General features: G+C 40.7%; 1 protein-coding gene across 4 annotated transcripts; it reads left to right on the top strand.

The window, feature by feature from the left end:
• Positions 1-3,484: 3,484 nt before the first annotated feature.
• On the top strand, positions 3,485-15,605 carry brd2a (bromodomain containing 2a). 4 transcript variants are annotated; one of them, XM_080045722.1, is made up of 13 exons: positions 3,485-5,618; positions 6,935-7,072; positions 8,391-8,697; positions 9,072-9,209; positions 9,476-9,617; positions 9,781-9,980; positions 10,100-10,615; positions 10,912-11,040; positions 11,210-11,401; positions 11,689-11,951; positions 12,203-12,522; positions 12,878-13,006; positions 13,420-15,605. In XM_080045722.1, the coding sequence occupies exons 3-13, from the start codon at positions 8,419-8,421 to the stop codon at positions 13,545-13,547; spliced, it is 2,436 nt and encodes an 811-aa protein (XP_079901848.1). In that variant the 5' UTR covers positions 3,485-5,618; positions 6,935-7,072; positions 8,391-8,418; the 3' UTR covers positions 13,548-15,605. The 4 variants fall into 4 exon arrangements, with proteins under 4 accessions (XP_079901848.1, XP_079901847.1, XP_079901846.1 ...); XM_080045721.1 differs by lacking the exon at positions 6,935-7,072 and having other exon boundaries at positions 13,423-15,605; XM_080045720.1 differs by lacking the exon at positions 6,935-7,072.
• Positions 15,606-16,043: the final 438 nt, after the last annotated feature.

The raw sequence follows: 16,043 nt of genomic DNA, 5'->3' as shown, positions 1-16,043 counted from the left end.
ATAGTCACATGTTAAGGGCTTTAATCAGACTTAAATTGAGTAGCACTGCCATTTATCACTTGAGTATTAAGGAAAATGTGAAACTATAGTTTGTCAAAAATGTTTGGAAAAGGAAATCAAGTACAGTTGATTCTTATGTTTAAAAATTAGTCAGACTTCTTTAGTATTGTCTCACCTTTACTCTTATATATTTCCAATGCAGGAATGAGTCTGGGTATGAGAGACTTTCAGCCACTTTCAGCAGCATAAACATGAAAGGTTTCCTCCTTGTTTTTCACTTCATTCTGTGGAAGAGATAAACAGGCGGGTAGAGAGGGCACAATGGGACAACAAGCCAGACTTTCACCCCCCCCCCCAGCCCCCCACACACAATCTTTTCCTCTCTCTTCGCTGTCTTGCCCATATCCCTCCTATTTTTAAACATAATTTTTCTACTCTTTTTCTCTCTTTGACGTCATTGTTATTTATACAGCACCGTACAGTAATTGTGTCCCAACACAGTGACAACACACATCTAACAAAACTACAAAAACTCAGAGACATATGTTACAAAAGAGATTACATAGGCTATAGGATTAGGAAGTATGTTACAGTAATCTCTGTTGATTTTATCTGGACGAGCACCATCCTGTTGCTTGGTTTGTGCGGCACAGTGCAATCACATTAGAAACACTTTGACAAATAGAAATACACTGGCAACAGCATTGATAGTATTTTCATTGGATTAGCTCTCTTTCGCTCACCACCAATCTTCAAGAGGAGAAACCTCCACCTCCATTCAGATGGAAATCACTCATCTTGTAGTCGCTCCTCCCTTTTTTGAGAGTATAATGAAGTGTCCCCACCATAGATAGTATGGTCCCTACTCAGATTCACACATTTACAACTCATTTTGCATGGCCGCATAATTAGGCAGCATTTGTTTTCCTTCTTGAAACCTAGTTCTTGCCTGAAGACAATATTCAGTTAAAAAATGCTATATATTTGTACTTAATACAGTAACATGCAATGTTTTATACACAACTGCATCAATCCATGTTGTAAGAAACAACAATTTTAACTGAACCCAATATTGTATTTGGTTGGAAACACGATGTTTGCCTCTACATGGCACATGATTTTCCATCTCTGATTTTTACAGAGCAACAAGGGAATTGACCACGGTTACAAACAAAACAATTCCACTTTGTAAAAGGAAGACATTTGATACAAAAGCTTTTTTGTACAAACACAAGTGTTTAAGAGATGTCCTGTTATACTTTTTTATTGAAAATAATAATGTGACTGTTGTATAATGATTGACTTGTTTGGTACAATGTAAGACTCAAAACATACAAAGCTGCTGTAAATTAATGGCTTTATTATAAATGGTAAAACATATATATTTTTTAAGAAACAGTAATGGAAAAATAGAAAGTAGGTGTGTTTTTTTCATACATGCTTAGTAAAGCAAACAATAACACACTGGGATGCAAATGAAAATAGCTTGGAATGGAAAGATAGGCATGGCAAATATTATGATTCCATGTACAAAACAATGTCACGTGCAGAGATAATCAGAGGAGCACTGTTGACAGTGTGCGGGTGTGCATCTCTCTGTGTGGATGCCATGAAAATCTTTATGGTTGCAATCGAACATTTTTAAGAGAGAAAGTGATGTTCCAGCAGCAACACTTCTGAATAGGAATCATACATGCACAGTGTCCTGCTGTATCTGAAAACTGATGTTTGGATCAGTTGTCAAAGGGACTGTTGCTAAGGGAAGGCCAACCATAATTAAGTGAATGGGCCAAGTCGTAGATCTACAGTTATGCAAACACAAACACAAAAAAACAACACACGATATATATCACTTAGAATACTTTATGCAAACAGGATAAAAGCATCATAGGATCCTGGAGTTTGGCTGTCAATAACAGTAGATTAGTAAAACCAGATATGGCAACCTATGACTTGAGGTGTTGTGAGGGGGAGCGCTTCCTTGGCAACCATTTATGTACTGATTTTCATCATGTGACAAGCGGATAAAGCAAAGTGCTGAAAGAAACACAGAGAGTGAGAGAGGGGGCCACAGGGAGAGAGAGGGAGAGAGAGAGAGGGAGCGTATGTGTGTGTGAGAGAGAAAAAGAGCACCACTGATGAGTCAGAGGAGGATGATTCTGATGTAATCCACCAACAACTCCCTCTCTTCAACTCCCCTGCCAACATGGCTATTGCTGGATATTCAGGTTGGAGCCTGTTCGACAAATACTATAGATAATCATTAACAGATCAGTAAATGATCAGCAGTATTTGGCTCGCCCAAACTTTTGGTTTTGTGAACAATTACCATTCTTATTCCAGCTTTTCTCAATTTTATTTTTTTCATCTTATCAACAAGGATTCAGGGAATAAATCAAAACAAAATAGACAATACATTAGGCCCATATCCTTTTCAGGTATTATAAAATAAATATATTTTGATTTTTTTTTTTTACATTTCATATTTTTTTATCCTCATATATAATTTAAGTTGTTGATATGTGGACCCCTTCCTGACAACAAAACAACAGCCACAAAAGCATACACACATGTATCTATGCAAGCCTGTGCAGTAGGTCTAAAACCAAATTTACATATAGGCTACAGCTTGGAATTGTAAAAAAAAAAAACTAATTACATACATATCCGAATATCGCTCTGCTCACAGCCTCTGTATTTATCACCAGCTTGTAATCGAATACATTTTCTACCAATGTCAACCAATTTCAAACAATGTACTTTGGGTTGCAAAACAAAACAAGATTAGACATGAGAATTTAGGTCTGTCTTAATGTAACTAAGTTTGCTCATAATCTTATCTTTATCAATTGAGTTATGCAATTTTGATCAGTCATCTACAGATTGAGATTTCATAATCTAGTGCAGCCCTAACTCCACACCATAGACTGCAGCGCCTCATTTTACTTGGCTGTTGTACAGTCATCAAAATGTGTCCCATACATTTTATTATTGATTAGGCTAAAGGTTTGTCTCATTAAACCCCTTTCATAATGGAAGCTAATGTATGCTGATTTCAGCCTTAATTGTTAAAAACGTCTTGCAAGTTATCTGGAAATTATCAAAATAATTGCTTGTATAGACAAGATAGATAGATAGATTGATTGCTTAGCCTACTTGAAAGCCAATGTTCAGAACAAACAAACATAGGCCTACTATTCCGAAATTCCTCTTTATTTCGAAGGCATGGCGCACGAAACCTGAGGCCAGTAGATTATGTTAATAGTCTCTTCCTGCTTTATTCTGGAAACTAACACTCGTCAATTCGTCTGCAGCTGAATCCCACCTTTCTTTCCGGGGAACACTGACCGCATTTATCATATGAAAAAAACGCGAAACTGCTCTTAGATCAGCCCCTTGTAGCATCTTTGGGAACAGCGTCTTCATGTCACTGACGCATGCGCATTGCGCAATGCTTCGCGTTGTTGCAACACAGACACGGAGATCGACAGCAATCGTCATCTGGAAAAAAAGACATTTCGAACCCCATTTTGAGACAAACTGAGAAAACTACACATGAGCTGTAAAGGATTACTACGACCATAAACGGAATACATTAGAGGGAGTTTAGGAAATAGGGCGATAACCATTTTCGTCACGTGGTCAAGATTGACCAATCGGATCGAGCCAGATCCAGCGGAAAGTATGCTCTTTGTTCGGGTATTTTGCCAACTTTATCTACGAATTCGAGCCTAATAATCGTTATAAATAACATGATGTGGACACGAATGCGATGGTTTCTTTGTGAGAAAGGACGCAAACCGAGGATACGTTTTCTAATGCGTTTTTTTGCGGAATGCCACGTGTTCAAGTTTTTGATAAACAGTAAGCTAAGGCTTATATCATCACATGACACCCCTCCCCCACCCAGCGCTGGGAATGGGGCAAGAAGGCGGACATGTGTGAGGGAAATGTGTTGGTTAAAAAGTATCGAGGTGGAAGACAAGAAGATTATTTCAAGAGAGGTTTCGCTTTATTTTTGGGATCTACCAGTCGATATTATTGCATTTATTTTAAATTCAAGGTTTTCAATTTCGTCATACTTTGAAAACATTTGTTTTTTTGTCTTTCCTTTTGAACTGTGGTCTACTTTATGATTTCACAGCGCACAATTGTCAAAACTTTAGATATATTTGATATTTAAAAGGGTTATGTGTTATTTTCTATCATTTGAGTGACATTGTGGGGAATTTGTAACCTTGGTGTGTGGGGGATGGGCGCATGTGGTTAGGTAACCATTTTGTGTGGTTGTTTGAATGTGCTGAGGGTCGGTCGCTTTCTATAAGAACTGTTTTTAAGGTTTTCAAATTGGCAATTTTTGTAATGGTGCATTTTAAAAAGTTTTTATACCTTTTGGTGTAATCTCTTTTGCAAACTATCCAAGGTCAGGTATAGTAGGCTACTTATATTATCAAACCAATGAGATTACTTTACTTGTGATTTGCTTTTGCCTGAATTGATGCAATTTGTCAGTGTGATATTGTTTTATTAAGTTGGGTTTGGAAAAAGCAGCCTTTGATCAAATGTATTCTGAGGTCAGTGAGGAAAACTGCTGTGTCATTCAGTGGCTATTGCTACTTTTGACCCCTTTTTTAAGGCGTGGTCTTCGTTTTGTAATCGTTTGAAGCAAATAGCCTTATTGTTCTAGATTAAATCAGAAGTGTAGGCGAAATAGGCGCGTTTTGGTTTTATCCTAGTAGGCCTACTACTTTGCTGTTGTTTGTGAGCCATGGAGGCCTCGTTTGGCTTTTGTTCTCAAATGGTGGCCTTAATCTGCAGTAGACGGACGTTACTTATTTCAGTCGTTTGTGAAAGCGAAATACGCAGACTTTTGTACGTGTTCTTGATAGTTAAACTTGATAATTGTACCTAATTCTTATAAAATACTCCGAGTGATTGTGCTTAAAGATGGCGGCGGTGTGCCTCCTCTGAAAGACAGAAATGCGGATATTCTGGTAAGTAGAGAGCTCGTGGGGAGAAGCGCTTGGCTCTTCAGGGTTACGCGTGACTCACTAGAAGAACCAATAGGCGTCTTGGTATTTACCCTGGAAGCCCGCGTTACAACCGTATTGACCAATCCCCGCCATCGCTTTTCACACGTTGACGTAATGTAACATGATAAGGAGGAGGGTGGCTTCAATGCCCTCGCATTTTGTACAGGATTATATTGAGGAACCAGTAACATGCATAGCTTCAGTAATGCCGAATAGGTTGAGCCAATAGTATTGTGTAATTTCCTTGACGGACAGCAAAAACTTGCAAACAGATTGGCTCGAAATATCGTCTGTGAAGTCCCAGAATCTAGGGGTGTGGTGACTTTGACGGACGTCTTAGACAGCGAATAGAAACTCAGTGGGCGGGGACACTCTGAGGTGAACTGTCCAATAGGGGAAATGGTCGGTCTATATAATACCGGGTGTAGTCGCATAGTCGCCATTTCAGCGAAGCATATTAACGGAGTTCACCGTGGCGGGGAGCGGAGACAACTAAGGACAGAGACGGATCCAGGTCCGAGTCTAGCTAAAAACAGAATCCGGATCCATCCTGATGGATATGGCTGTTAATCCGCTCCTTGACAGGTATCTACTGGTAAAATTGACTCTCAGCTTTCAATCAGTGGAAAAATTGTATACGTTTTTTCTTTATTTTTTCTTCAAAATATCGTTGATGACAGCCTGTGTTTGCTGTAATAGAAGTGGAAGAGGGAAACTGACACTGAAAGTGTTGCAGGTAGAATTGTGTCTCGTTAGTCAAGCGGCTTGGAATTAATATTCGTGTTTAGGAAATACAATGGTTTTGGCTGTTCTAGCAAGCTGCGACTGTTGTTCGTATTACGCCGGCGCCATCTTCGGAGGAGCGCCTCCGCCGTTGGCCGCTCTCTCCCGCTGCCTGGCAGTTGGTGTTAGCATTAGCTCCGTAGTACTGAGCGATCCTCTGTTGGACAGTGTCTCGACCACTGTCACAAATGTGATGACAGTAAAAAGGATATGCATTATTGTATAAATAATAAGAATGAAACAGGGCTATGTTAACAACACTGTTAAGCTTCCAGTAGCGTAAAGCTGGTCTCCGACCAGTCAATAGTTTAATTTGACCAACAGGAGTTATATTTATGTTAAATGTGGTCATATATATTGCAGGGGGGCAGAGGAGCACGGCCGTACCGGTTTTATTACGTTTTCGTCAATTGTTATTGTACCCATGTGACGGTCAGGGGTTGTTGTTATCATTGGTACTACGCCGTTGTAGCGCGGTGGCTAACTCAGGTCTCCATGTGTGTTGGGTGTTTCAGTTGGTTGCCTGGTTACATCGCTCAATGTCACTCAACCCAAACTAGGTAGCAACTTAACAAGTTTATTTAATTAAAGTAACCTTTCCCAATGCGGTTTTCAATGTAGGTGTCTCTGAATTTATCAGTGATTTTATTTACTGCAAAATTGTACTTACAGTATCAAGTTCCCTCTGTTGTTTTTTTTCTTTGACACGCATTCGTTATTTTACTCATTAAGTTCACAGCTAACAGAAAAACATGTCTTGTTTAGTGTTGTTAATTTTTATGTATGATTACTTCCCCTTTTTTTAATAATAAAGTACACTAACTGTCAAATGTGTTTCCAAAAGTTGTATCATTCAAAAATAATTGCTTTACCATAAACAAATCAAATAGCCCTACTGCAGTGGCAGCTTACCTTCCATTTGTGTCAAACTGTTTTGAAAAATATGCATGAGTGGGGTAGGGTGTGGGACTAGTGCAAACATGCTCCCAAAGCCTGTGGTAGATGGATACACCAATATGTGTACACCTGCTCCATGGGAGCCTATAAACAGTGTGATGCAAACATGGTAAAACTTACATTGGCTCTAGTGCAGACATATCTATTTGATGTTTTTCTAGGTATAAACTTACAAGAGTGCAACAGATGGACAACATGTAAAATCGCCATATAGTACAAAGTTTTCCAGCGGATGACCCTAAATACCACAAGTTAACTTTTTTTGTGGAACGGAAGTAGGTCGACAGAGATGGGCTATGGTGAGTGTGTTTTTGACAATGAGGGAGATGACAAATCCCCGACATCGAAATAAACATTGTTAGATAGTTTCAACCAGGGACAATTATGTATTTTGTCAAATCTGTTTGCGGAGATGTATAGAACACACATATGACTTAATCACAAGCGACTATTTGATTATCAGATCACCCACGTAACAAATGTGTTACCGTAGTTGGTGTCAGTCCTCCCTGAGCACATGTAGAATGGCTCTGGTATAAAATGGGAAATCCCACAGCAGTGGATTATGGTTTTTATACATTGCAAATGTATACATTTACATTTGTTTTAAATAATTGTGGCTCAACGTAAAAAAGAGCTGAGACCATAGGCAGCACTCTACTACTCAATAACACTATGGAAGTGTCAATTGTCCATTCTGTGTTGCTGTCTGACCGTTGCACTTGGATGAATGCAAACTTTGGAGTTGGTTGAAAGGGGGGTAAGGGGTGTGTTTTAATAGTTAAACTAGTTGTAGTGTCACTGTGGTGAGATGGGCTGTGGAAATACTTTTAATTTCTATGCGAGTGTTAGCACGCATGGGCATGAGTTTAGATACATGTTGAGTCACCAACAGAATAACAGTGGAGGGAGCTGTTGGTCATATAAATTGCATATACAGCCTTCTTAAGAATGAAGATGCAAAAAAAAAATGCCTGGTAGAAGTCACCAGGTTTCAGACAATTTTCTACATTTTTGTGCATTTGATGTACTTTGCTGTCGTGAATAGCCCATTGCAAGTCATTACTGTAACATGTAAGCCGACACCACCCATAATCCTTTGGGAGGAACGGGGGTGGAGTTTCTGCCTTTGCAGCCAGTGAGACAGTTGTGGGGAAGAGGAAGTGGTAGTCATGGTTTCCAATGGCTGATAGTGCTGATTTGACAGAAGTATATTCCAAGTCGGACTGATGAAGGCTTGTTGAGTAACGACACCTGTGGCTGACTATGCGTGTCTTGTGAAGGGGATTTATGCTTGGGAGTATTTACTAAGGTTCGCAGGATTGAGTTTATATGATGAAGTACAATACATTCCAAGTAGAGACGGAGAATACTGTCAGGAATTACATAATGTTTTCATATTAATCCCAGTATTAGAAGATAAATATTTCTTGTCAAAACAAATATTTTTTTCAGTATTTTTTACGTTTTTATATGACTGAGCTTGTTCACTGTACCTGGCTCCATTAGACTGGTTATTATAATTCATAACCATCAAACAGATACAATATTAGTTTGGCTGTTATTATTATCCACTTACTCCAAATAGTTAATTGGTCTTTTACCTCCTCTCTACAGCTCCCATGTCGGGATTGAGGTTGGCATTATGGGAGTCACGGCGATGGACCAGGGTTCTGGCACAGCTGGAAAACGAATCCGAAAACCCTCACTGCTCTATGAGGGCTTTGAAAGTCCTGGGATGCCCCCCCTCAATCAGATGAACCATTCGGGACCCCCACTGCCCCTGGTGAAAGACCCCAGTCGGCAGGGAAGGATGACCAACCAACTTTCGTTCCTACAGAAAGTCCTGCTCAAGTCTTTGTGGAGGCATCACTTTGCGTGGCCCTTCCATGAACCTGTTGATGCGTCCAAACTCAACCTGCCTGTGAGTGTCAAAGACATTTGATATACATTTTTGTCTAGAGGAGGGACTATTTTTTTAACATCACTTTTCTCCAGTAAATGAAATGCTAAGTCAGACTAAGCTTTAACGGTGCTGTTTAAGTCCTTTTTAAACCTCTTTCTCGCAATAAGGGACCCTATCATTGTTTTGTGATGTTACCAATTCTAAATATCACTTGTATCTATTACATCAACCGACCTCTTGGTGGTATTACAACCTTTGAGACTATTTGGTAGCCACTAAGCCATGGGAGGATTTTTTAAACTATTTTTTATAATTAGTTTTTTTAATGTTTAAAGTAAGTTTGTATGTAGTGGCTTCTGTTTGCTGTCTTGACAGTGTTTTTCTTTCCTCAGGACTATCATAAAATCATTAAAATTCCCATGGACATGGGCACTATTAAGAGGAGACTGGAACATAACTACTACCGCAGCGCCAGTGAGTGCATGCAGGACTTCAACACGATGTTCACAAATTGCTACATTTACAACAAGGTAAGACTTTGTGCTTAGTGTGTCATAGATAGTGTGAGCTCGCAACATATGGGCTAGATAATATTTCATGCCAGCTGGTAGACTTGACATGTGGTTCAACATGCTGATTTGTGTTCACAAAGAGGCTTCATACCTCATTTAAATCCTGTGAAGCCAGTGAGAGCTGCAAAATGTTATGAAAGTGAACATGTAACATTGTAATAATGATTGTTTATGAGTGTAAATAAAGTGTTCTAACCATTTTATCCAAACCTCTTCCTCTGCAGCCCACCGATGACATAGTGCTGATGGCCCAGTCTCTGGAGAAAGCTTTCCTGCAGAAAGTGGCTCAGATGCCCCAGGACGAACTGGAGCTGGCTCCCCCTCCTCCACGGAGCAAACCAGGCAAACCTGGCAGAAAGGGCAGAGGTAATGCACCAAGTAATTAGTCTTTTACAGCCACATATGTTAGGTCTGCAATCATACATATACAGTGCATGGATATTGTATGTAACAAAAATGAAACAAATGTATATGTGCACAAATCATTTCCCTAAATATTTGTTTTTCTGCACCTCCCTGTCTCTTCCAGTGACTGGAGGAGTGACCACAGCTCATCAGGTCCCAGCGGTCTCCCAGTCAGCGTACTCCCCTCCCACCCCAGAAACACCAGACTCCATCCTCTCCACCCCTCCACAGACACTGCTGTCAAAGAGCCTGCCCCCTTCCCTTTCAACTGAACAAAACATGCCCACAATCACGGGTCTGCCTCCCACACAGCCCACCACTAAGGTAAACGATAACACTTGACCCGTATTTGTGTTGTCAGAATTTGATAGTTTGGATAAAGTTACCACAAACTAAACACTGCTTTAGATTAATCCTCTTGTGCCTTTATTCTTCAACCACAGAAAAAAGGTGTAAAGAGGAAAGCAGACACAACCACCCCGACCACTGTTGCCATGCCTATCATGAGCACTATGGGCGTCAGCGGCATCAGCCTGGGGATGGGCGGACATGACTCCCCGCTTACCCTCACTTCTCTGGGGGTGGACCACAACTCTGGCCTGGGGATGAACCAAGGCCTAGGCCTTAGTCAGGGCATGGGGATGGGTATGGGCATGGGAATGGGCTGTGGACCAGTGATGATGGGAACCAAATCAGCAGCAGGAAGCAGGCGAGGAGTGAGTGGACGTCCCATTAAACCTCCCAAGAAGGATTTACCAGATTCCATGGTGCCCACGCCGGTGCGCCGCAGCAAGCTGAGCCCCCAGCTGCGCTACTGCAACGGGGTCCTCAAGGATCTGCTGTCAAAGAAGCATGCAGCATACGCATGGCCCTTCTACAAGCCAGTCGATGCCTCCATGCTCGGCCTTCATGACTATCATGACATCATTAAGCAGCCCATGGACCTCAGCACCATCAAGGTGAATACACACTTAGACAACTGTCAACATTGGTCTGAACACTATTCTCCAGTCACCACCAACATAATAGAGGCTGCACTTTTCTACTACTGTTTCTATGTATATCTTATGTATCACCTTATTTTGCGATATTTTCTCTTTTGTAGAATAAGCGTTTAGCTATCAAGTGTTGCCTGGTTTTAATGTACAGCATTCATTTAAACTGGTCCTTGAGTGACATCAGAATATAGAAAAGATTCTGATCCTTTAGTAAATACATTAATGGGCTAATATCTTTTCTCTTTCTCTTCTTTCAGAGGAAAATGGACAGCAGAGAGTATCGTGACTCACAGCAATTCTCTGCTGATGTCAGACTCATGTTCTCAAACTGCTATAAGTACAACCCCCCTGATCATGACGTGGTGGGCATGGCCAGGAAACTGCAGGTAATGTTCCTTGTCCAAGTGATAAAGTTTCTAATCATTCAAACTTTTGCATGAGAATGATTCAATTATACTTGCTTCTCCTATTTTCCCTTAGTCTTTTGTTTCCTCAATTCATCCCAATGTTATTGTTTTCGAACTGTCTCGCTCACACACTGTTTAATCCCTTCAGGATGTGTTTGAGTTCTGCTTCGCTAAGATGCCAGACGAGCCTCCAGCGCCCCCTAGCTCTTCGTCCTCCTCCTCTTCCTCGTCATCGTCGTCAGAGAGTGAAGTCAGCAGCGAGAGCGAGGAGAGCGAGAGCAGCCCCAGCTCTGACTCTGAAGAGGAGAGGGCCAACCGTCTGGCAGAGCTGCAGGAACAGGTTTGTACTTCACTCTAACTATGCACGCACACACACACACACACACACACACACACACACACACACACACACACACACACACACACACACACACACACACACACACACACACACACACACACACACACACACACACACACACACACACACACACACACACACACACACACAACACACAACACACACGAGCAGGACAGCAGAAATTCATGAAATACAAGTTTTTTTGTTGGCATCAACAGGAATTAGAAATTTGCCTTATTCGTTTCTGTTTTCCTTTCCCCCTTCAGCTCAAAGCCGTACACGAGCAGCTCACCGCACTGTCCCAGGGCCCCATCGTCAAACCCAAGAAAAAGAAAGAGAAGAAGGACAAGAAAAAGAAGAAGAAGGTTGAGAAAGAGAAGCATCGCAGGATAGAGGAAGAGCTGCCGCCTAGTAAACCGGCCAAGGCCCCCAAGATTACCAAGACTCCCAAACCCAAGAACAACCGGGCAACGGCCCCTCCTGCAGTGCCCGTTAAGAAAGCACCAAGCAAGAAAAACAACAAGAGCAAGTGAGTACTGACACCTGCTGGACGATGTTGGAATTGAACGTGTGTGTGGTGCTTAATGAGTTTGCAACAAGGAAGATTCCGACAGAGTCAGACAGATTGCTACATGTTGTAAGATTTGTACAGATATAGTTTGAGATAATTATGGGAAGTTAAAACCATGACCATGCTCGTATGTGTTGCTTCATAACTTCTGGGGTTAGAATAGACCATAGTCATCTATCTTCTAACACTCTTCTTCTGTCTTCCGTCAGATCCAAAAAGGGCGGCATGATGTTTACGATGCCCCCGCCGGTCCCTGAACCTATCATCAGTCACTACGACTCGGATGAAGAGGAGGAGACGGCGCCCATGTCCTACGACGAGAAGCGCCAGCTCAGCCTGGACATCAACAAGCTTCCCGGGGAGAAGCTGGGCCGCGTTGTTTACATCATACAGTCCCGTGAGCCGTCGCTAAGGGATACCAACCCGGAGGAAATCGAGATCGACTTTGAGACACTGAAGCCGTCGACACTGCGCGAGCTGGAGAGATACGTCATGACGTGTCTGAGGAAGAAACCTCGAAAGCCATACGGTTAGTAGAAGAAAGATGATGGACACTTAGCTGTTTTAGGGCAATTATCAAAACAAGGAAATCTGAATAGATTCTTTGATTGTAACTCTGATAGATTTGCCATATTGATCAAACACAAGGGATACATTAAAAAGTCTGCCTTGAATTCATAAAAGCAGAATTCAACCTTTTACATGTATTTCAAGTCTTCCAAATACATTTATGGAAGGTCTTACTGTTGTTTAGTTTTTTTATACTACTAAAACATTACAGCTAAACAGTAGCCAAAGTATTTTGTGTGTCATCTTTAGATCTTGGATGATGTAATGCAGTTTCCCAATCTTATAGATCTTGTTATTTGTCTTTTTGTTTGTAGCAAGTAAAAACAACATTGCTGGCAAGTCCCGGGAAGAGATCACTCTGGAGAAACAGATGGAGCTGGAGAAAAGGCTGATGGATGTCAGCGGTCAGCTGAACTCTGGGAAGAAGCCCGCTAAGACCAAACGTAAGTCCTCCATACTCCATACTGCTAAATAAAACAGCACAATGTTAGGGCTTTAAATCATTTAATAGTAATGGATATAATTATCTCCTAGATTTGTATGCAAATCACTTTTTCTGAGTTTGTACAAAATATGCATTTTGATTTTGGAGTTTAATTTCCTTTCGTTATATTTAATTGCACTTAATTTATTTAATTTTAGACAAAATGTGAGGCATGTGTTAATAGTAGTCGGAGAGAATATGTTCCAATAAAAGATTAAGAGATGTGTTGGTAAAAAGGTCATTTTTATAGACTATAAGTACATTATCTTGAAAGATAACATTTAGGTTAAGTTTTCTAAAAGTATTTTCCGCCTCAATGAAAGGCAGTGCTGTAGATGCGCCACATTGATATCTTGCCTTCGTTTTCTCCAGCAGAGAAACCTGCAACAGAGACGAACACGCAGCCGTCGCGTCTCAGCGCCAGCAGCTCTTCCTCAGACTCTTCTTCATCTTCCTCTTCCTCCTCATCCTCGGACACAAGCGAATCAGACTCGGGCTGAGGCGCGGGGGGGGGGGGGTTTCTATAAGAGACGGTCCAGTAAGGGACCACCGGCGTTTAGCTTCCCACTGAGTGGACTGAACTGCAGTAGTGCTACTGACAATGGAGCCGCAGGACGGATCAGACTTTCGGCACCAGGCCCAACTGGTCTGAATAACTAGTGTCGAACCAAGAGAGAGGGAGGGAGGGATGGGGTTTTCCCTGCACTTGGCTCATTCATTCATCCAGCCCTGTCCCGGACCACTGGATGAAAGAAGAGACTCACGTGGGTCTCTGCAGACACTGGCCTTTACGGCGGAGTGAGGGGACGCCCCATCTCCTAACACAAGGGCGACGCATGCGTTGGAGGGATAAGGGTGCTAGAGCCAGAATCTGTCTTATTTCTGGAGATTATTTCCCTTCTTCCTGTGCTAGCGGTCTTTATGCTGTATAGATAAGATGTACAGTTATATAAATATCTATTTTTCTTTTATAAAGAAGCATTTTATGGAGCTAATTTATTCCCTCATCCTGGGAACGATAAACTGGTGTGGGCAGAGTTGTTTTAGTTTTTGTTTAGTTTTTTCTTGAGTGACAGAAGGTTGAGGGGAAACACTTGAGTGAGAGAGAGAGAGATGTGTGTGTGTGTGTGTGAGAGAGAGAGAGAGAGTGTGAGAGTGTGTGTATGAATGTGTCACGTATGCGTTTGCATGCACATGTGTAAGTGAGAGATCAGGCACCACAAGTGCAGCCTTGTGAAGTTCCTCATAGTTTTCACGCAGGCGTTGAAAATCAGTCTGCACGCAGAAGCACCTTGGTTCAGTAGAATACAGAATGCATGCAATACAGAGGAGCCGACAGACATCTGCATACTCATGTACTACTTTACTGCATCCTTGTGTACTCATGTACTTGTTTGAAAGGGTTGGCCACTGTACAGAAATGTGACATAGTTACACATCAGATTATACATAAATATTTCTGTTCCCATGTGTGCCGTCTTATTTTTTTCATCCATTTCTCTGTAAACGTGTTGCTTTTCTTCTTCTTGTGACCAATCTGCTAATAAATTGTGAGGACGTGTCTTGTCCGCTCACGTGTGCCCAAATAACAATTGGTTTCTTTTCATTTATTTTCTTGTTCAGGTCTGCTTTAAACTAAGTCACAAAACATCTGACTGGACTTGAATATTTGAAGTTGTGAGGACATTTTCTTGTTTGCTGGTTTTTACATTTTGATATTTTATTTAAGTGGTAGGTGAGGTTTGGGTTTATCACTTCTTAACACCACGGTGTCACAAAAGCAAAACTGCGAGTTTGTCTTTAAAACTATTTGGCCTTTTGAGATCGATGGCAGCTGAAAGTTTAATTTTCTATATTAACTAGAGTTTTGTTGAAGAGTCAGTTTACTTATTGGTGTGATGATAAAAAACATTAGTAATGCCAGGCTGGGAAGTTCTCACTAGCAACTTAAGGTTCTGGATGGTTTGACAGGTAGACAACTTTGTGAATTTTAGGAAACAGCAATTACTTTGACCATTAGACAAACAAATATGGTTTCATGTTGTGAGTAATAACAATGCACTGTGTGTTTGGCGGTTCTACTTAACAAGTTTGTGATTTTAGTAAAGGTGTGTATCTTTTTTTGTTCTTTTCAAATCGCCCGTGGCTTGAGATTGGGAGTATTGTATGTGTGAAACTGAGTATTTATTTAGAAGGAAAGAAATGGAGATACTTTCTTCATGATACTGAAAATAATCAAAAGCTTTTAAGTCAGAGTCTACTCTATAAAATATGCACAGATGACTGGTCAGGATGGAAGATGTGTATATATTTTACAATCTCAATCTTTGAGCATGTCTATTTTTTGTCTTTCCTCCTGTAACTTAGTTGAGCTTTTTCTCTGTCCAACCAAGATTTATTTTTATTTTTTGGCTGCTGTCCTACATCATAAAAAACTCCAGTGGTCAGTCTTACTTTTCTGAAGTTTGTCACAAATCTAAAGCCTCTGTACTTGACTCCATCATTTCATCTGAACATCTGTACATAAATAAACTGAAACATGTTCATCTTTTCACTGACTGGGATGTTTTGCCTACAGATTGTGTCGTGAAGGGAACTTACTGAGCCCATGGCGGGTCTCCAAGAATCATTAAAAAAATATATATTTTTATCTATATTTTTACTTAGGAAGAGAAACCTTTGAAACTGAGACCTACAGTTTTTTTCTTCTGATTATTGATTATTATTCCAATATTCCGATTGACTAATTGAGGTGTATCCTAGTTCTCTTTCCGGCCAGAGTGATCGTGATATTTTTTCTTTAGCTTAAAAACAACTTAAAATCAATGTAAAAAAAAATATACATATGTATTTTCCGGTCCTACTTTCTTCCGTTAGATAAGGTCACACAATTTATTTATTTAATATATTTTTTACGTTAGGTTCTGGTCCTAATTCATAAACAGTAAAATGTAAATCCACATTGGAATTAAGTGAACATTTTGAGTTAATTGATT

This window comes from Ammodytes marinus, assembly GCF_949987685.1.
Source record: "Ammodytes marinus genome assembly, chromosome: 17".
In the NCBI taxonomy this organism is placed as follows: Eukaryota; Metazoa; Chordata; class Actinopteri; order Uranoscopiformes; family Ammodytidae; genus Ammodytes; species Ammodytes marinus.
This window is presented reverse-complemented; position numbering and strand designations above follow the sequence as displayed.

Bases quoted from the DNA above. Each gene is read 5' to 3' on its own strand.
- brd2a (XM_080045720.1), top strand. From the start codon at position 5,587: ATGGATATGGCTGTTAATCCGCTCCTTGACAG. The intron at 5,619-8,390 runs GTATCTACTGGT...TCCTCTCTACAG, and splicing joins GTTAATCCGCTCCTTGACAG to CTCCCATGTCGGGATTGAGG. The intron at 8,698-9,071 runs GTGAGTGTCAAA...TTCTTTCCTCAG, and splicing joins CGTCCAAACTCAACCTGCCT to GACTATCATAAAATCATTAA.